Below are 22,753 nucleotides of genomic sequence, written 5' to 3' on the forward strand. Positions count from 1 at the left end.
TATACAACAGTGATTTTAATTGCTTTTGTCGCATACTTTCTCTTCTGATTATATTTTAATAACTATGTTACTTATGTTTTGTTTCCATTTTCATCAGTCTAGAATGTAATCGATGTTATACATGATCTACTTCTGATTGTTTTGTATTAAGAAGAGCTTTCTCAATACATTCAGTATTGAAATGCATTCTTCTCTTATATGTACTATTTTAGGTTTGGCTTGTCTGTTGTATTAAATGGAGCTTTTGTCCCCGGGCCTCCTCTGAAAATGGACTAATTGTCCATTCGGACTATCTCGGTAAACAAATGTAAAATAAATAAATGTTGAAGTCTATTTCAAAGTTATATGAAAAAGAATTTTTATTTTTTCTAAACAGATACAGATTACTAGAGAGCACAAGATTTGGTTAAGGGGTATATGCAACTTCAATAGGCAGTAGGCATGTTGAGGCTACCTCTGTGCATAAGTTTTGGGACTGCCCACAAGTGCAGAGCTCAGTCTCTGGACCTTGCTGGTGAACTAGCTACTGACCTGACTGGTGATACCCATACTTTACTGTCAATCTTTTTTTCTTCATGCTGCACCTTCCTCAAAAGTTTATACATGTGAATCCTACAACTGGCAATAGCAGTCTGATTATACAGTAAACTCTCCGTTAACCGGCACCCATGGGGAGTGGTTAATGCTGGATAACTGCAGTTTCTGGATGCTTGCGAGTTACAATTAAAATAGCCCTGACTAATACTGTACCCTATACTATACCTTACCATAATCACTGTATTGATTTGATTTTGATATTGAAATAGAGTAATTAAAAGCCTGCCTGGGGGAAGGGGGGTACAGAAAGTGCAACACATTAAAATTGAATTGAATTGTTGATAATGTACTGCATTTCCTCATTTTTTTTTTTTCTTGTTGTTTTGCTGGTTGCTTGAGTTCCAGTTAACTGAGAGTTTACTGTTTATAGCTTACAAGAAGAAAGACCCCTGGCTTATTTCAAAAAAAGTTCTAAGGTGGTTCCACAAGTATGCTTTCTTATTATGTTAAGCACTTGAGGAAGGCATAAATCCTGCTATCCAAAAGCCAATGTCATCAGTAGCAGTTCATTTTTCATCTCTTTCTGTACAAGCAAATATAACTTCCTGTCCAAGATAAACATTGTTCTACACTTTCTTCCTTCAAAAAGGAGTTAGACAATTGGATAGGTATCCGCAAACACAACCCTAGTATGACCGGTCGTTTGCTCCTAGAAAACAGAGTTATGGTCTAACACAGTTCTAATTCTCAATCAATCAGTCAATCCATAAAATAAATAAATAAAATAATATAAAATAAAATAAAAATAGCAATTCACCCATGAAACTGTATAATAAAAATAGTAGTACAACTATTTCTCACAGCAGAAGCAAGATCTACCTTACCACATGCCAAGAACTTCACTACAGGCTACAGCTTCTGCCTATGAAACCCGCAGTACCTGTTACTTTGTATGTGAAACTGACCACAGTCTACAGCTGGGTTCATATCAGCAGAAAAAATGCATCAAGAATGCTTGATAACCAGTTTCTGACAATTTGTAGCTCGTAGATATTTTGGTCATTTTGAGACACACTGCATCATGCTGTGGAACCATAAAAAACAGGACGTTCTAGAAAAAAGTGCTAAATGTGTTTATAGATAACAAATCTTTGCACAGTAGTAAAGTATGCAGTGCAAAACTTTGCTTAACAGAAAAGAAAGAGGGTAACAGTGTCTGCAAGAATACAGAATAAAGTTGCATCAGTAATATATTCATATCCATAGCAGTTAGCTAATCTGTTCTTGCATTTGAGCATGTCTTGCTGTTCTTAGAATGATGAGATCTGAGTTGCCCAAAAATGCTAGTGAGAAGTTGTGGTACCAGAATCTTTATATCTTTGTCCCACTTAAGTTCCTCCTCTTCCTTACTGTCATCCTCTGCAGGGCAGCAGGGCATGTCATTGTACATAGGTGAGGGATGGAGTAAATGGATGGGGACGTTCACGGTTACAACAATCAGACAGAAGCATCCTAGAAATATTTTGCAAATCACTGCAGCTAGATGGTAGCCTACACACACACACACACACACACACACACACACACACACACACACACACACACACACACACACACATAAAGATCTTTTTTCAGCAGCCATTGTTATCATTTTTGTTATTTACTACAGTTGCACCTGGGAGTTGGGTAAGGGGCTACAACTGACTGGTCTGGGGGATGAGGAAGGGGCTACAACTGACTGGTCTGAGGGATAAGGAAGGGGCTACAACTGACTGGTTTGGGGGATGAGGAAGTGGCTACAACTGACTGGTCTGAGGGATAAGGAAGGGGCTACAACTGACTGGTCTGGTGGATGAGGAAGGGGCTACAACTGACTGGTCTGAGGGATAAGGAAGGGGCTACAACTGACTGGTCTGGTGGATGAGGAAGGGGCTACAACTGACTGGTCTGAGGGATAAGGAAGGGGCTACAACTGACTGGTTTGGGGGATGAGGAAGCGGCTACAACTGACTGGTCTGAGGGATAAGGAAGGGGCTACAACTGACTGGTCTGGGGGATGAGGAAGGGGCTACAACTGACTGGTCTGGTGGATGAGGAAGGGGCTACAACTGACTGGTCTGAGGGATAAGGAAGGGGCTACAACTGACTGGTCTGGTGGATGAGGAAGGGGCTACAACTGACTGGTCTGAGGGATAAGGAAGGGGCTACAACTGACTGGTTTGGGGGATGAGGAAGCGGCTACAACTGACTGGTCTGTGGGATAAGGAAGGGGCTACAACTGACTGGTCTGGGGGATGAGGAAGGGGCTACAACTGACTGGTCTGAGGGATAAGGAAGGGGCTAAAACTGACTGGTCTGGGGGATGAGGAAGGGGCTACAACTGACTGGTCTGAGTAATGAGGAAGAGGCTACAACTGACTGGTCTGGTGGATGAGGAAGGGGCTACAACTAACTGTCTTTCCATTTAACATGATAAACCAATAAACAGGTGGCCAGGCAGTAGTTTGTCCAGAGTGACCAGAACAAAAGTGTTTAAGTTTTCAAGTTTTATGAATAAATAGTGATTTATATTTTACTCGGCATTCTCCATTTGTGTGTAGCACAAATTACTGCCTGTTTAATGGTTTTATCAGTTTCATTTTTTTGGTGGTTTTACCTTTTTATTTGGTTTCCTTTTAACATGAACTTTTCAGACAGGGTTTGCAGACCACTGTAAGCAACACTCTACTATAAAACACTCAGTTTGTCATAACACTTGTCAGCAACTGCATCAACTGCTTATGTCTTGACATTTTTCCCATGTATTGCAGATCAGGGCTAACAACATGGTATACTGTGCTTGCACAATGCATGCATTCATGCACGTTCAAACATGGGCTGATTTTGTACTTTTTTTCCTAGCGTTCCTGTCATCCATTGCACCTTTAGGAGGTGGGTAGGGTATGTTTTGCTGGCTGCCAAACGTTTTTCAGATAAAGTGCACAGAAGCAAAATTTTACAGATCATTACAAGCAGTGGCAACTGTCTGCATCCAGTTTTCATTTTCTAGTTGCCCTTCCCACCTCTATTCTGTATCTTCCAGTTAATCATCTGTTGCTTTCTGCTCCTGCTGATCTAAATTGTAATGCCTCTAGAACTAAACTCTGGGCTGGGACCACCTTTGCCATAGGCAGGCTGGGAAGGGAGAAACATGGAATGGAGCCTTTAATAATAACCTATATGCAGTCCTGTATACTCTGAATTTTTTGGGATGGTCTAACTGAGCAGACCTGCTGATGTCATGTGTATCACTATATGTAATGTCACCCACTCCAGACCCTTTGATGCCAAATTTTTAATGGCAGACTGTCTTGCAATCATAGTATGCACACATCACTGAAGTGTCACATTTTTTTGGGGGGTGGTTGTATAATGGTTAAGGTGTTTATGACACTGACATAAAGCACAGGGTTTGGTTCTCAACTCTGAAGGAGAAATTGGGTAGGTCTAAAACTGCCCACAAGGCAGCTAGCCTAGATCTTTCTTATGAACTTATGCAGAGATCCCATTCCTCCCTTCTGGAGTGGACAAGCTGGCAAAATGTCATTCCTTTCCACCTACCCTCTCGTGGGTCTTCCACTAGCTGAGCTGTTGACTGGTCACAGTAAGGACTCCATTCCTATATATGCTTGAAGCTGGGCCATGTAGTCCTCTTAATTCCCTCTGCAATCACTGCATTTAAATTGGGTGACTGAATGCACAAGATGTATTCTCTCTCTCTCTCAGAGGACATTTTGTTCAGTAGAAAATTACAAGCAATACAAGCTGTTTTTCAGATGGAGTAAACTGAATTAATTTCAACACTGACTCAGTTTACTCCATCTGAAAAACAGCAAATGTTTCATCTGTGTTGTACTAAAAATATCTATGGTGCAAAGTACAAGTCAGAATGTAAGTAAATGGCAGACGTATGAACCTGCCAATCCCGAAAATGCGTGTATCATCAAAGGTGGCAACAGTTACGTTTTTAACCAATATCAAGGAGATAGGTTCTCCCAAACAATGGCTGCTGTCATTATGTGCATTTATTGTGTTAAATCCAAAGTACAGCAATTGCTCTGAAGAGGACTATAAAAAGTTGTGTTACACCTAAACATTCATAGAGACACTTTCTACATCTAAAAGATGATAGAAAAGGCCTTGTCAAGCTTTAAACTGCATGTGAAAAAGTAACCAAAATTATCTAGATTAGGGGAAATCAAACACATTTACATCATTTAACAAGGACAACAATGATGAAGGAAAGACGGATAACTAATGTCATTTATTTTTTAGTCTTCATTGGCTGCCTATCAACTTCTCTGGTTCCCACTGACCCATTAATTCAATTTTAAATCCTACACGATTTGTACCACCCACTGCCCCTATACAGCTGTCTTTTTCCAGGCAGAACTACTTTAATGGTAGCCTTATTTTGTAAACTCAGTTGGGAAAGGAGAGAATCATGTCCTAGCTGACAGCCACACAAAGCTGATCCAATATGCACCTAGTCAATCACCTTTTTAAACTTTGTGCTGCTGTTTACACAGAACACAATGCAGATCTTTACAGAAAACAGAAATCTTCAAAGGGTACTGTTGCTGCCTGTTAAATATTGAACATCCCCAAGTCATTACTTCTTACATACTGGATTTAACCTGCTTTCCTTAGGTAGGACACAACTGTGGAGTCCCATTGTTACCCATAAAGGATAAGCAGATGAGGGTCACTCATCATCATCATCATCATCATCATGTCCAGCTACTCCATCATCTGAACCCACTTCCTCAACTTAGGTCACAGGCAAAGTAGCCAAGGTTCCTCCCCCAGTGTGTCAGAGCCTGCAATGCAGGTTGCTTTTTTCTTTATTGAATGGATAACTGATGTATGGAAAATAATTCAAGTACAAAACATAGGACACTGAAAATGCTTTAAAAATTCCATCTGACTTACAGCCATTCTCCTAAAAATGAGAATACAAAGTAAAAGATGAGTACAATTTATGAAAGCAGAACGGTGAGTAGGAAATGCACACATGCTACATAAACTCAAATTCTTATTTGCTAATTTGTATTTTTGAATGTATTCACCAAAGTTCATCACAGGCACACACGCATGCACGCACCCCCCCCCCACACACACACACAAAATGTAATTTCATCTTGAAGATGTGCGCACGCACACACACACACACACACAGTCTGTACCTATTGCATGTATTATTAGTCAAATAACATTAAAGAGGTGGAAAGTTGAATAAAAGATGCCTGTTGATTTTGATAATGCAAAACTGCAAAATAGCCCAAGGTGGGGTGCATTTGTGCAGTCTGTTCTCTGAGATCTCTACATTTAGGTTCAAGTCAGGATTTACATTAACCTGTCCTGCATTTCAGTACTTACTGTTGATGGCTTCTTCTGCAGCATTTTGCTCTTCTCTCTTTCCAAAAGTTACTAAATTGCCGTGAGGGGGTTTCTCATCTCTTTCAAACCACTTCTGCTGTTCAGCTACATCCAAGACAACTGCAAATGTTAAGAGAACAAAAAGTACCATCTCACTTGCAATGGTCACATCACAAAACCAAAGGAAGTTTGGTTAACAACCTTAATTCTATGGTTTTGTCTGAAAATGAACAGTAGACTAGATATAACACAAGCATGGTAGCTCATTATTTTAGAAAATCAGTAATAAAGCATGGGACTGTGGTTTAAAAGCTAAACTGATAATGTGCTCCCTTGGCCTGGTCCTTCATCTGTTTCATACTTTCTGCATGTTTTTACATTCACTTTGAGGAGACATGAACACACATTTTGATAACGATCTTACTTCATTCTAAGTCCGAAATGAAGGTATACAGCAGGGGGGTTCCTTGCAAAATGGTAGTCTTCATAGTCCACTGTGTTAAAAATTATGACACAATCTGCTGCAAGACTTAGCAGATGATTATATCAGCTTTGCTTCCTATATAGAGCAAAGAAACAGAGGAAAATCACCTAAAACAAATGTATGGTCACTCTACAATTTAAACCAGTTACACAAACACATTATTCCATTTCCTGAGGAACACATTTCACCATACATTGTTTATACTTTATATTGTTTTTACTTCTCTGTCGTAAACCTCTCCCAACATCAGCTGTCCCATTTGTTGCCATGGGTAGAGGGATGACAGCTAGTTTCGGGGATACTAAGCCATAGTAGTTTTTCTTTGTTTACAACCCTGACCTCTCTCTCTGACAGCTGACCTATATACTGATATACTGACAGACTGCTGTGTTTCCTCTGTTAGCATTCCTGCACATGTCCCATGAAGGCTGATATATGACTGCAGCTTGGCAAAGTTAAGTACATGTCTCTGGCCCATATACTACATACCTTGCTCCCCTCTTTGTCCAGTATGTACTGATACTGCAGTAGACAGCACCACCTCTGTCCGCTTAAGATGGATAAGTAGATATTGGCTACTCAATCGTAACTTCCCTCACTGGCTCCTCCAGTGCCAAGGCCACTAGCCAATCCTAGGTCATTTGGGTCAAACTCAGGAATTCACCCTTCGATATTTTTTTATATTTATTATTTTTTATAGCTGATTAGTCCCAGTCATCCAAATAATCTTTTTAGAGGAGACCGTGGGAGTAGAAACATTTCTTTTAGTTAATAACTAGGTAACATGTTTCTGGTGATATAGGCAGAAACAGAAAGAAACCAACATAGGCACAAAGAGAACTTTCACAATCCAACAAAACCTAAAAGCCAGACATGAACCCCTGACTATCATTGCTGACAGGCAGTAGCATTAATCACTGTATTACAATGTTTCTTAACCCACTCGTTCTTCAAAGACTGCCATCAACCCCCTATTTCCCATTTTTACATGGGTCAAGCTGTCTCATCAACATTAGTTAAAGTGACCAAATCTCTTGGATCTAGCATATACACAACTGAGTGGTTAGTACCTATGTTCAAAAACTCATACTACATACATCACTACTACTGCTACTAGATTAATATAATCATGACTGCATCCTTCTGGGTACATTTGTTCCTAAACTTATATAAATGAAAAATGTCTTAAAACAATACTTACTTCAAGCAGTGCTAGTGACATGAGTGCCATGAATATACTATCTATCATGTATCTTAGCTTCAGTTAATTTAAGTTAATTGGTTGAATAAGAAGGACCATTGAAAGACTCATGGGATTTCCTTAAGACAATCAATTTTGATTTATATTCTAATTATTTGATTTTTGTTACCATAGATATCATGAATTTATTCATGGTTATACCCCACGATATGAGACTTGTTTGGTTGGAAGAAGCATTAGCAGCAACTGACAGGATAGGACATAATGGTTTTCAGGTTTGTTTGGACCTAATGGACTTGGTTTTGACAAATAATTACTTATTATTTCAAGGAGAGTTCTGTATGCAAATGAGAGGGGTTGCTATGTGGGCAAGTTGTGCCCCTATATATACAAATATTGTTTTACACGTGGGAGCAGAAGTTTATTTTTAATTCACAATATGCAAAAAAACTGGATATACTATAGAAGGTATATGGATGCATCTGTATTTTTTGGACAGGAACAGAGGAGAAACTGGTGGAACTTATAGAGTATATAACTTCCACAACCAATTTTTTATGTTTTACCTATAAGGTTTCTAAAAAGATATTACATTGCTTAGATGTTAGCATTTCTAAGGATGAAAAATTATGGGACTTTAGATCTACTATCTTTCGTAAAGACACCTTTTCAAACTCTTATTTGTTTTATACTAGTGCCCACCCTTACAGGCAAAAAAGAAATATAGTTAAAGGGCAGTTCATTAGGGCATCTAGGATGACCTCTGATGAACAGGATTTTGATAAAGAATGTATTTTTCTCAAAGCTTTGTTACTAGACAGGAAATACCCTTTGGGTTTGATAGAGGAGGTGATGAAAGGGGTTGGTGAAGGTAGAAAGGGTAAATTTAGCCTCTTATTAGGTAGAGAGAGCATTATTCTGAAACCAGTATGACATAACAACACATCTACCCCAGAATATGAAAGTGATACAGATGGTATATATAATAAGTATAAAGGAGCCTTGGTTTTAGAATACAAAACAAGTGTAATGTAATTAAGCAGGTGATCTCAAAGAACTGGGCCCATTTTGCAACATTTTGTGATCTTGAGGTGATCTTCAGAAATCCTATTAGATATGCTTATAGAAAAGGAATCAACCCCAAAAGAAACTTTAAAACAAACTAATAAAGGTAGTAGAACGTTAACTAGGAAAAAGGCTGGTACTTACAAATGTGGAGCTTGCACCCAATGCTCACATATTTCCAATACTTCATCTGTCTATATAACAGCAAGGGATAAATTTATCCAAGCCAAATCATTTTCTAACTGTGATAGTTTAGAGGTCATTTATCTTGCCTAGTAAAAACACTGTGAGGGATTCTACATGGGGAAAGCAGAGAGCAAACTAAGAAAAAGGATATATGAATGTTCCTTTGCTATCTCCAGAAAGGATGAAACTAATGCGGTTTATAAGCACACCACTATTTACCCTTGTGCTTTCTTCACTTTTTTTGCATTAGAAGAAATCTTTAAAGACCTTAGAGGGGACTCTGGGAGACCAGGATCGAATATAAAGAAATACATTAGCAACTTATATTGGAGGCCAACCATTATCTTGGTCTGAATGAACAGGTGTCCATAGTGCCAGTACTGAAGCTTAGGGATGCAATTTTTTAACCAGTTTTTCTATTAGAATGTTATTCCCATTATAGTTTATTAAAAAAAAATAAATTTTAGATAGATGTTTTGCCTATTTATATAGTTTGTTCACAAAGAATGTTTTATGTAATTTTTATACAATCAAATGTTTTTATATTTTTAACGTTTACATATTTTTACACTCATGCATGTTTAAAATTTTAAACAAATGTATTTATTGTTGAATATCTTTGTACCCTGTGAAGAGTTTCCTACACCTGTATCGCACTAGTAGCTTTTTGTTTTAGGTGACCATTTGCACTATCTGCACTTTCTTTTATTTTTTGATCATATTTGTTCAAAGTGATTAATGATAGAGTTGATTTCTTGAGCTTTTGATACAGCTGAGTTTTGCTTAATTGTTTAATTGCTCAATTGTTTAATTATTAAATTATTCTAATAATTTTATTTGGTTAAGGTCTTTTTATATAAATATATATATATATATATATATATATATATATATACACACACATACATACATACATACATACACACATTTGCTTAATTTAGTGTATCTGCTGTCCACTACTCTGGATGAAAATGCTGTGATTTAGTTAATGTGTTCATCTATTTGTGTTTATATGGATTTGGTGAAGTTGTTCACATTATTACTGATTTATTAAGTGGATCTTTAAACAAACATCCCACAGCTATCCCACTCCACAAAGGGGGAGCCACCAGTGATTCCGGGAACTATCGACCTATTAGTCTGACGAGTCTGGTCTGCAAGGCCATGGAACGTATCATCATGGAACTCATAAACAAAGACATTGGTAACCTCCAAACTCTGGATCCCACCCAGTTCGGGTTTGTGAAAGGCAGATCATACCTCCTGAATCTGATCGACTTCTTTGAGGCAGTCACCAAAGCCGTGGATGAGGGTAAAGTGGTTCACACAGCCTATCTTGACCTTGCCAAGGCTTTCGACATCATCCCCCATTCTGAAATTATAGCTAAACTCACTAAACTAGGTATAAATCCCTACGTCACAAGATGGGTTGCCAACTGGCTCACTGACAGAACCCACACTGTAAAAGTTGCAGACTCTAAATCTGACCTCAAGGCAGTGACAAGTGTAGTACCACAGGGTTCCATCCTGGGACCTCTCCTGTTTGGTATCTACTTCTCTGAAGTACATGCTAATACAGAAGGCCACTGGCTGACGAAGTTCACAGATGACTGCAAACTAGGAGCCATAGTCAAGTCCCCAAATGATGTGGACATCCTACAGAAGGGCCTCACTGAGACAGATGCCTGGTGTCAGAGCCATGGCCTCAAGCTCAATGCCAAAAAGTGCAGTGTCACCCCCTTTGGTAAAACCTCTGTACCCATGAACTACCACATAGGCAGCAACCTACTTAACACTGAATGCGTGATAAGAGACCTTGGGACCCAGGTGGACAGTAGTCTCTCCTTTGATAGTCACATCACCACAGTAATCATGAAGTTGTTCTACGTGGCATACCTCATCATAAAAGGGTTCTCATCCAGGAAAAAAGAGGTCACTGTTCCCCTCTACCCGTCACTCATTAGACCCATTATAGAGTACAATGCCCCTTTTGGAATGTACCTCACAAGACGTGTGCAGCAGCTGGAAAGGCCACAGAAGTACCTCACAAAGAGGATTACTGGCCTTAAACAAATGCCCTACACTGACCACCTCAAAAAACTCCAGCTTTACTCAGTAGCATATCGCCTACTCTGAGGTGATCTCTGCCTAACATATAAAGCTATGTCAAATCCAGAGCTGTTGGACATGCTATACCTAAAGAAATCCCAATCCCTCCAAGCTACATGCTCTAGGGACCTAAACCATGTCACCACAATAAACAGGACATGCTGGAGGGATAGATTCCTGTCCCAGAGACTTCCTCTACTCTGGATCAAGCTACCCATCTATGTCAATCAAAGTTCTTTATTAGCACTCTTCAAGAAAAATCTTGATGAGTGGATGGGAAATAGGAAATACACCCCGGGGATCACTTCTGTGTCTCTGCTGGACAGTGGCACAGGAAAATAACTTTTTTGTGTGGCGTAAGCTATGGTACCTTGCTGGCTAGGCTTACATAGGCCCTTGGGCCGATAGCCTAGTACCTACCTATGAACCTATAAACATTACTGGATTTTAATCCTGGTTGTGGTGAAGCACTGCCTATTGTTTCAAACAGTACCTTGTCATTGTCTGGTTTTGGTTGCTCGAGTTCAAGTTTGTAGGTACTGGTTCTCCTTTTTTTCCTCTGTTGATTCTTCAGTTAATTTAGCCATTTTGGAACATAGTAGGGGGTGGAACTTAATGGTTTAAATGTTATAGACATTCTAATGCTGCAGTTTATGAATTCTTATAAAGTCCATGGAAAGGACTGAGTATAAAATTCCCCATAAAAGAATGAGGTAATGCAGTACTATCCCAGGTTATCTTATGGCCAGACCATTAGTTTTCCTTAAAGGATCTTTAGAAAAGAAATAGCTTGTAAAGGCATCCAACATCCTACACTTAAAACCTAGACTTTTTAAATGAAATCCAGAGGTGAAGGTGCCATTTAAGGTTACACAGTAAGGAATACTCACTATAATCTTCATTGAAAAGGACTCCTGATTCATGACTGATGTACAACCCAAACACAAGGTGCTCACTAGATAAGGCTAGTCTAAAACAAAATCTAGGAACTGAAAGTTCATTAATTATACATGAAATGAATTATGCAGTTGCTTCTCAGAAAACCAGAATTCTATTTTCAATTCATGTGAACCCAAACTCCTGTCTGAATGTAGAGTGTCTTAAAAGATGTGATAGGAGTTTATTTCACCATGGCTTTGTAAACAGATGAATTTCTACGTGCTGTAAAGTTGCTCTTCTGTGAAAGTAGATTCTGCATTACTTAATCTGGTCTGTCACATTTATATATATAAATATATATATATATATATATATATATATATATATATATATATATATGCGTGCACACACACACACACACACACACACACACACACACACACACACACACACACACACACACACACACACACACACACACACACACACACACACACACACACACACACACACACACACACACACACACACACACACACACACACACACACACACACACATGCCCATATACACACACATACCACACACATGCCCATATACACACACATATATCACTGCCAAAAGCTGTTATCTGTCTGTGCAGAACACTTTACACTGTAGATTCCTGTTATACGTCTTGTCTGTGTTGTCTGTGAATCTGCTGAGATATAAAATCAATAAAATGAAATGCTGTGATCTGTGTTCCTCCTCTTCATCTAGCCACAATAGGATGGACAAAGAGAGTGCAGCCCTGATGGTTAATTATGCCATTGGAGATGTCTGTTATGTTTAAAAGAATTATTTATTTAAATTTGTTGACCGGGAGTGTCCGACTGGATGTAGGTCCATTTTCAGCAGAGGCCCGGGGAGAAAAGCTCCACAGTTAAAATAAACAGACAGTATATACATTGGATTACACAGTGAATAACAATTTACATAGCAATTACTTACAACATATTTACATATGAAGAACATAGTACATCAGTAGAGAACTAGAATCTTTATCTGTGAAGTGCATACCAGATGTTAACAAATGTTACAAGAAGAAGAAGTTCGTGCTGTATAATAAGTAATAGCTTATGAGGATCTGAGCTTGCTATAATCAAGGTAGTTAGTGGAGTGGAAAGAAAGGTAGCGGTTGGATGGGGTGGATGATATTAGAGTGGGTGTTGCAAGGGCATAGCCAGCATGCTTTTAGTTGCGCTTTTAGTAAAGTTTCTGAAGATTCTGTTTCTTTGTAATTTCTGAAATGCAGGTCCCTGGGTACTTATCAGTTCAATACTGAGGTTGCAAAAAGTTTTAAAACTAATAATGATGGCCAAAACTCTGCCACTGAAAAATACAGTTTTATGTAACTTAAGAATAAAGCCCTAATGGAAAGAAAAAAAAAATCTCAAACTCCAGACAACCTAATTTTTCCCTCAAAGAGATCTGTTGTGTTTTTATATACTATACTATGCTGAAACAGAATGGTGAAAGGACACAGGGTTCCTTTAATAACAAATCCTGGAAAGTACAGGCTTGAGAATTTAAAGAATATATGCAATACAAATGTTTCCAACAGTACATTTAATACAGCATTACTTGGCCAGTGTTAATCAAGTTGGGATACTGAGGCCAAACCTAGTTGCTGAAAATGCAACGCATACCTCTCAACTGTACAGATTTTCACAGAATGTCCAAATTTTTGCCTCATATTTTTTACTGGAACCACAACAGATAGCAGTCACGAAAAAGAGACCCCTAGCCACCAGGAGATCAATCCAAGCACGTTTATTGAAAAATAGTTGAAAGGCTTACAGCCAACACCATAAAACGTAAACGCCTTAATCCACTAGCAAAACAGCAAATATGCGTTTTCGTCGACTTCTTGACGTCAAGAAGTTGACGAAAACGCATATTTGCTGTTTTGCTAGTGGATTAAGGCATTTACGTTTTATGGTGTTGGCTGTAAGCCTTTCAACTATTTTTCAATAAACGTGCTTGGACTGATCTCCTGGTGGCTAGGGGTCTCTTTTTCGTGACTGCTATCTGTTGTGGTTCCGGTTTTATTTGCAGTTCCTGGCTTTTGTGGTCATATTTTTTACTGGCAAATCATTAAAGATTGAAGTTAGAAAATAATGAAGTACATTTGAGTTTCAGACTTCATACCCTTCAGAAAAGTCATGCTAATGTATTCAACTATTTTTTTAACTTACTTCGTCATTTTATTATTTTTCTGCAAATAAAGTGCTCTTAGGGTTAAAAGATTTGGTTGCTGTCCTGTTTCTGCTGCCATGGACTTTGTCTTTTAGTCTTTTGGTATTAGAGATTTAGCAGTAATCTTTATGAACTATTGTGCATTATATAAATATCCCATTAGCTAATCTTTTTCATGTTAAGTTCATTGTGTGCTTTTTATATTAGTTGTACTTTATACAACAGCGTTTTATGTGTACATTATACTGAATGCCTTCACTGGTTCCATTTGCCCTGTGGCCCAAGTCATAGCTTAAAAAAGGATCGTTTTGGACTGGTTTACCTTCAAAGTTAAGAAAGAGTAAGTAAGAAAATAAATAAAATAAATCTAAACCAAGGCATACCATCATTAAGAAAGAAAGAAAGAAAGGCAGAAATGTATATGTTTCCTTATGTTGGTATTAATGTCAGTATACATGGGTCACATGGGTACCTTGCACCTCCTTAACCCAGTCCCTTTATGTGGTGCAGTTCTAAATTGTGGATACAGTTTAGATGTGGCATCTGAGCCTGGATTAACAGTGCCATTTATGTCTCTCCTTAATGTCCCGTCACCCTGGAACACCTCTATTTTCCATCATTAAACTTCATACAGTATTTTGTTGAAATAGTTAGTGGCTGACTAACAGATTTAAATGTGTGGTTCTTGTTAAAACATCATCTGCAAGAAAATACATGTTGGGGAGTGAGGGAAAAACGCTACAGAAAACCATAATCTAAACAGAAAATAATTGTTTTACATTCAAGATTAGAAGTTAATAAATTGTATGAACAGTAAGATTGCAAGGCCCTAGACTTTAGGAACTCCTATTGGTAGTGGATTTCTTAGAGTCATACCTCTCAGCTTTCCAGACTTTTACAGAATGTCCAGATTTTTGCCTCATATTTTTGGTCTGATCTATGGTTTTCTGGCAAATCACTGAGGACTGAAGTCACTAAATAGTGATAAACATTTCAGTTTTAGCTTTCGTACCCTTCAGGAAATGCATGCTAATACAAAATCTATTATTTTATCAACTTTCTAAGTTTATAAGAGAAATGTTTAACATTTGTCACTATTTGTGACACTTTGTCCCCCAATTATTTTTGGCTTTGTCCAGAATTGTTGCTCTAAAAGGTTGAGAGGTATGGTTAGAGTAGAGGTTGCCTCTTGAATACTGACTGTAAAGGATGGAGTTGGACTTTTCAATTTTGAATGGATACAGGTTATGTTACAAAGATAACTTGTTGTCTTGTGCCAGGCTGTCATGAGGATGCCAAATAAGAGCAGATAATGTAGTTATTTCAAGTGTCAGAGACCTTTATTTAAGTAAACAAAAACTGATTCAGTCCATTTTCCTTGTCTGCTGCTGGTGGTAAGGGAAGAAATGGTTATGGGTGTCAGTGGCCTGAAATGACTACTTATGAGGGGGTCGGAGAGTTTTAGAGAATAAGGTTATAAGTACGCATTGATCTAAATCAAGAATATCAAGTGTAACAATGAAGGACTTGATGGACAGTCTAGTAAGACAGAATGGCTTATCATACCAAAATCAGTCTGGTAGTTATTGCAGAGGATTGAGGCTCTGAGTTGTTGACGAGCTGCATCCTGTAGTCAAGACTACACAATTTGACTTTTTATCTCCGTTTGCCTACTGTGTGCCTCTGAGCAAGTCACTTAACCAGACATCATTCCTGTGTCACCCCTAAGAGGAGACACTGTCTTCAGTGAGCTTACCTGGTTAACAAAAACATTACATAATAATAAAAAAATCACCTGCTAAGTAAATTCTGTAGTAGCGGAGGGTCATGACGTATTATTGTGAAAATGTTACTGTAACATTTCATCTGGTTATATTAAGAAAGGATCACTTCGTGCGTGTGTGTGTGTGTGTGTGTGTGTGCGTGTGCGTGTGCGTGTGTGTGTGTGTGTGTGTGTGTGTGTGTGTGTGTGTGTGTGTGTGTGTGCGTGTATGTGTATATATATTTTTGCTCTTCACACACCTGCCAGCTAACCAATGTGCACATACTTTGCCCTGACAAGAAAAGGAAAGTACAGTTGTGTACACTTACCATAAATGTAGATGTTTGAGTGTATTCACTGTTGCAGTCATTACATTTGGGTAATCTGCTGGCAGGTTGCCCTCAGTCAGCCTGAATATCAAAGTCTTGGGTCCTGCATCAGTTGCTGTCTCCTCTTCCATGACGTCAGGTCGTCAGGGGTATAAAAGATGCAGCCGATGCCATTTTATTCAGTTTTTCCTGCCCTAGATGTCAGGTGTCCTTGGGCGTCGGTTTGCCATGATGCAAGTAGCAGAAATTAATGCAGTGGCTTATCCACTTAGAAATAGCCTGCTTTGATATAGCCTTCCCCTCTGATCCTGCAGCAAATGCCACCAGTAGTTGCTCAGACTGTCTTAGAGATTTGGTCCTGTTTAAGTAGAATCTTAGTTGTCTGTGTACGTCCAATGAATGCAGAATCCACTCCCCCTTGTTCTGTGGATTTGGGTAAAATGTTGGCAGGTGAATAGCTTGTTTAAGAGCCACACTGGATACCACCTTAGGCATAAAGGAATGATTGGTCCTGAGGGACACCCTGTCCGGGTAAAATGTAATAAAAGGCTCCACAGCCATGAGGGCCTGTAGTTCTGAAACCCTTCTTGCTGAAATGATTGCCAAAAGGAAAGCTGTTTTCCAAGATAAACACTTTATATCCACAGTAGCTGTTGGTTCAAAAGGAGGCAGGCTGAGTTTTTCCAGCACAAAATTGACATCCCATGCAGGAGTTGGTGATCTTCTGGGAGGCCTTACATTTTTGGCCCCTCTAAGATACTGTTTTAGCAGAGGATGAAAAAAGATGGCAGGCTCCATGTTGTAATGAGCCGAGATGGCAGAGACATGGATTTTTATTGAAGAAAAAGATAGGCCCTTGTCAAGCATCTCAGTCAAGTACTGTAAAATTTGAGGAATATTTGGTTTTGCTGTGTCCGTTCCTTGTGCTTGGTTCCATGCACAGAATCTCTTCCATTTATCAGCATAAGATTTTCTATTACTAGGCCTTCTGGCTTCCAAAATGACATCCATCACAGATTTACTGAGAGGTGTTGTTTGAATAATTACATGATCAGCTATGCTGCTAGGTTCAGAGTTTGGAGCTGAGTGTGCAGAATTTGATTGTTCTGCTGAGACAGTAGATGAGGTATTTGTGACAAGTATCAAGGAGGGAGTTGAGAAATATTCCTTAGAATTGGGTACCAGTGCTGGCGAGGCCAGTCCGGAGCAATTAGGATCATTTTTGTTTTTTCCTGTCTGACCTTTAGTAAGACCTTGGGAAGAAGAGGCAGAGGAGGAAAGGGGTAGACTGAGAGGTTTTTCCAACTGAAGGATAGGGCATCCACTTTCCATGCTTGTCTGTGATAAGTCATTGTGCAGAATTTGTCCAGTTGATAATTTTGGGGAGAGGCAGATAGATCTATGTCTGGGCTCCCCCATTTCTGTGTTACCATGCTGAAGACTTGTGGATCCAGTTTCCACTCGTGAGGGTCCATGAGGTTTCTGCTTAGGTTGTCTGCCAGAGTATTTTGTTTTTCTGGCAGGAATTGAACTTGAAGATGTACTTGGTAAGTCAAGGCTGTGTCCCACAATGCCATGGCTAGTCTGCAAAGGGGGTAGGAATGTGTACCCCCCTGCTTGTTTATGTACCACATAACCATGGTGTTGTTTGTCTTTATCAGTAGTTGTCCTGGATGAAGTAAGTCCTTGAAGGCTGTCAGGGCATTCTGAACAGCTAGCATCTCTTTCTGGTTGATATGCAGATGCATTTGTTTTAGGTTCCATATGCCCTGAATGCATCTCCCCACCAGGTGGGCCCCCCAAGCATAGTCTGATGCATCTGTAGTTAGGGTTTGGGTGGCAGGGGGTAGAGTGAATGACCGTCCCTTGTTTTGGTGACATGTCTCTGCCCACCAAAGAAACTCCTTTTGTAGGCAGGGAATGAGAGGAATCATTGTTTCCAGACTGTGACAATGTTGACTCCATAAACTTTTTAGATACCATTGAAGTTTCCTCATATGCAGTCTTGCATATGGAATTAGTAGAATGCAGGATGCCATGAACCCCAAAGCCTGCAGAATTTGTCTTGCAGATAACTGGGTTTTTGTTGCCATCTGTTTGAAGTATATAGTCAGTTGCCTTTGTTTGTCTGGCGTAAGGTAAGCCATCCGGGCAGTTGTATTCAAGCTTGCACCCAGGAATGTAATTTTTTGAGAGGGTACCAGTTGTGATTTCTTTTCATTTATTGTGTACCCTAGGCATGTTAGAAGCCTTTTTACAAATGCCAGATGTTGAAGAAGAATGTCCTTGTTTTCTGCCTGACTGAGACAGTCATCCAAGTATGGATAGATTTGTATGCTTCTTTGTCTGCAAAATGCAATTACTGGTGCCAGGCACTTTGTAAAGTCCCTGGGCACAATAGATAAGCCAAAGGGCAGTGCAGAGAATTGGTAATGCATAAAACCTGCCTTGAAGCAGAGGTATCTTCTGCACGATTCCCTTATTGGGATATGCAGGTATGGCTCTTTTAAGTCTAGAGTCACTAACCAAGCGTTCTTGCCCAGCATGGGCAGTAGATGTTATAAAGTCAGCATTTTGAATTTTGGAATGTCCAAGAACATGTTCAAAATTGATAAGTCCAGTATTGGATGCCAGGCATTGTCTTTTCTGAGTACCAGGAACAGTCTTGAATAAAAACATTGTCCTTTTTCCTGTTCTGGTACTGGTTGAATAGCCCCCATATATATATGAGGGACGTAACTTGTTTCTGAGCCCCTGTCCATTGATTTTGTGGCAGATCTGGCCAACCGTTTGGAATTGGCAAAGTATGGAAATTAAATATGTACCCCTGGGATACTATGTTTAATACCCACTTGTCCTGGGTAATTAACTGCCAATTTTGAGCACGAAGTGCTAATTTCCCCCCAAGGGGGCTGCCAAAAGATAAGTGCTTGGTGATGGTAGAGGGAAGTCATTGAGACTGCTTACTGTAGGGTTGTGCTTTGTTTCCTCCAGATTTGGAGGTGGAGGCACCCCATTGCTTTGACCTGTAAGAACCCTGTGATTGGTATCTAGAGCCTTTTGAGCACCTGGATTTGCCTTGAAAGGCTCTGTTGGACACAGGAAAGGACCAGTTTTTAGTCGGCCACTGCCTGCTGAATCTGGGTGGCTGCACTTATAAGAAATATTTTACAGTTTGCATAGATTTAGCTTTGTCTTCCATTTTCTTAACATCTTCTGCCTTATTACTGAACAGAGTATCATGCTGTAAAGGTGCATCCAACAATTTAGCTTTAACATGATCAGGCAGATTTTGCTCCTTGAGCCAGGCATGCCTTCTAATCACAGATCAGTAACTGCGGCCCTGCAAGAGGCCCCAAGGAATCAAAACCACATTGCAAAGTATGCTTTCCAACCTGTTCTGCTGCATGCAATAATTCCTGTAATTCTTTATTTTCCACACAATCAGAAATCAACATCATTTTCTGTTTCAATAGGCCCATAACATGCTGTTGATATTTAAGTATATGGAACTGGCAGTTTAAGGCCCTAATTGCCAGGGTTGCAGACATATAAACCTTCTTTCCCCATCTATCCAGCACCCTGGAGTCTCTATCTGAGGGGGTAGGATTTTTGGCTGTAGAGGCCTTTCACCTTTGGGACCCTGTGAGACAGTTTCAGGATCAGCAGCAGGATTTTTGAATAGAAATTTGTGGGAGTCAGGAACCCTGTAATATCTATCTGGCTTACTAGGAGCCGGAGGTAGGGAATCAGGAGTCATGCTAGATTCCAAAAACATATCATCCACAATGTCTAATACAGGAGGTATAGCCAAAGGCCTATGCTGAGGAAGAAGAAAGAAATCCCTAAGCCTCTTTTTAGATTCAGAGAAATCATGACTCTCCCAATGAAAATGTTTCCTTAAAGTATGCAAGGCTTCTCCAAAAGAATAATCCTCAGGAGGAGATGCAGATGGAATTGATTCTTCTGCATCTGAATCCTCATAGGGTGGTATAGAAAATTCCTGATCAGAAGAGGAATCAGAAGAAATAGAAACCTGATCTGAAGATTCATAATCAGTGTCTTGCCTAGGCCTCTTAGCAGGGGGGGGGGGGGTTGGGAACCCCTCCCCTGATCATGGTAATTAAGTCCTCAGCCATTTTCATCATCTGTTTTTTAGGCATAGGGGCCTGAGCACATGGCTCATGCGTCAGTTTTTTAGACTTAGAAGTTGATTTTGTTTTGTTTTTGAAGCTGGTATCAGTTTTATATAAAAATGTTGAGGCCTGAAAACACCCACAGAAGCCGGTGCCTGCTCAGCACTTCCAGACCCATCCGAGGGAGAGACATCCGCGGGTGCAATACTCTGAGAATCTCGCTGTATACCGGACTCCACATGGGTCTTGGCAGGGGCCTGCGACTCAAAGGTAGCGGGTATCAGGGGCCGCGAAGGTGCCTCACTGAGTACCGGTGAACCGGTGACCGGCTTAGGAGAAGCTTTGTTGTCAGTTTTGGACCTCAGCGGTCTGTCTCTGTCTTTTTTTTGCGTTTTTTGTGTACTTCGGTAGTCGGATTTCTATCTGACGACATTTCAGGGTAATTAAATCTGGATCCAAAATATTTTGAAGCAAAAATATACCGACGCTTTATAGTGCATTGGTTAAATCTAGCACAAAACCGACAGCAAAGCACGTTATGATCTGGGCCTAGGCAAGGAATACAGTACAAATGAAAATCCTTATGAGGTATTTGCTTCCCACAAGTTATGCAATTATTAACTTTTACTGACATCGGTAAGGAGCAAGAAAAAGTTTCCCCAATGGGGTACTTAGCTTTAATTGAAGACTTCAGTTCTGAAATTCGAATGTGAAAATTTCAGGAGTCGTCCGACCGGCACTTGCGAACTGCTTCTGCTTTGGGCACCATGCAGCAAGAAAGACGGAATAAAATCCAACCATCGGCTGCATGTTTTATACCCCTGACGACCTGACGTCATGGAAGAGGAGACAGCAACTGATGCAGGACCCAAGACTTTGATATTCAGGCCGACTGAGGGCAACCTGCCAGCAGATTACCCAAATGTAATGACTGCAACAGTGAAACATGAAGAACATCATGGAGACACCACTGCTATGCAGTAAAAGCAGTCTGAAATGGAGGGATAGACCGAAGCAAGGATGCAGGAGTGGAAAGTTGGACATTGTGCTGGTATCACAATAATATGATATTGTGAGAAGAGAAGGTGAGAGATATGTCGGTATCAGGGTACAGGCTATTTATGGATGACAGAATTTATTTATAATTGATTTACTGACATTTGATTACTGGGAAAGTCCAACTAGGTAGAAGCCCATTTTTCAGTGGAGGCCGGGGAAGAAAAGATCCAAGTTATTACAAAACATTTTAAGAACAATAATTTTACAATCTTCAAAAATAAAACAAAAGCATCTGCAGTTTAAATAATTAGAACAAATTAATCATAACAGAAAAACAAAGTTATATGACAATCATTTAATATTTAGAAACATTTTAAACAGTTTGTACAGAAATTAAAGGTAAGTTAGTCTAATACAAATAGGAACTGCAATATGAAGTGAAGGAAAACAGGCTTATGGTATACTTATTGAGAAAATAAGGAAAGAGAAGTAGATAGCAGTAAGGAAGTAAGTGAAGAAGGGAGAGTAAGGCGGTATAAGGAATGAAAATGTACTTGTTCACATTTAGGGATATAATTTATCCTGGTTTTGAGCAAGAACAGAGCCAGATTTTAAGTTAGGAAATCTTTCAGAGTGATTTTGAAAGATGGGAGGGAAAGTATAGGCCTGATGCATACAGGTAAGGAGTTCCAGATCTTAGCATCCTTGTACGAATACAGACAATGCCCAGCAGATTTATTAGGTTTATAGACAGACAGGAGATTTTGGTCATTGGACACAATGACCGAATGGGAACATAGTTGTCTAGAATGTGTTTTATTGCTGGATAGGCAGATGGATGCTGGATAATTTTTTAGATGGTAAGAAGTTGTGTATATGTTAGTTGATGTGGTAGTTCAAACTAATTATGGCTTTTCAATGCTATACAGTGGTGGGTTCTGAAAGGGGTATGTGCTGCAAATTTAGCAACTTTGTTATAGCATTGTTCATGTTAATTTTTGTGACGCTTGAAAGTTAGTAAGGATGGGAGCACCATATAGAAGAGTGGGGGGATACATAGTGGCAGGTGCAGTTTTAGTTGCATCTGTAAGAAAGTTTTTGGCTCCGTAAAGCATCCCTAGTTTTTGATGAGTTTTTCCTTATGCAATTTTGTATATGCAAGTCGAATGTAAGATTATCAGCCACTATCACGCATAATAGTTTGAATAGTTTGATATAAGATGTGACTTCAATAGTTGTATTATCAAGATATAAGACTTTAAATGTTGCTGTTTTTTTTGTTTTGTTTTTTATGAGAGAGGGATTTGGAGAAAAAAATAGTAGTTTGATATATTTTTTTTTTGGTTGAGCATGAGTTGTGAGTTATGAAGCCATGTTTCAGTAGCTGTTAAAGCTTCCTGAGTAATTGTT

General features: G+C 39.4%; 1 protein-coding gene across 3 annotated transcripts in view; it reads right to left on the reverse strand.

The window, feature by feature from the left end:
- LOC122813660 (zinc finger protein 883-like) overlaps positions 1-22,753 on the reverse strand; it is a 238,868-nt gene that overhangs the window by 87,540 nt on the left and 128,575 nt on the right. For 2 of the 3 annotated variants that reach the window (XM_044086099.1, XM_044086098.1), the window contains exon 4: positions 5,956-6,075. The exons of the other annotated variant lie outside the window; for it this stretch is intronic. In XM_044086099.1, the coding sequence (XP_043942034.1) occupies positions 5,956-6,075 (120 nt within the window). The remainder of the gene's footprint in view (positions 1-5,955; positions 6,076-22,753) is intronic. 3 annotated transcript variants of the gene reach the window in all.

This window comes from Protopterus annectens, chromosome 10.part0 (assembly GCF_019279795.1).
Source record: "Protopterus annectens isolate FY-2018-M chromosome 10.part0, PAN1.0, whole genome shotgun sequence".
Lineage (NCBI taxonomy): Eukaryota > Metazoa > Chordata > Ceratodontiformes > Protopteridae > Protopterus > Protopterus annectens.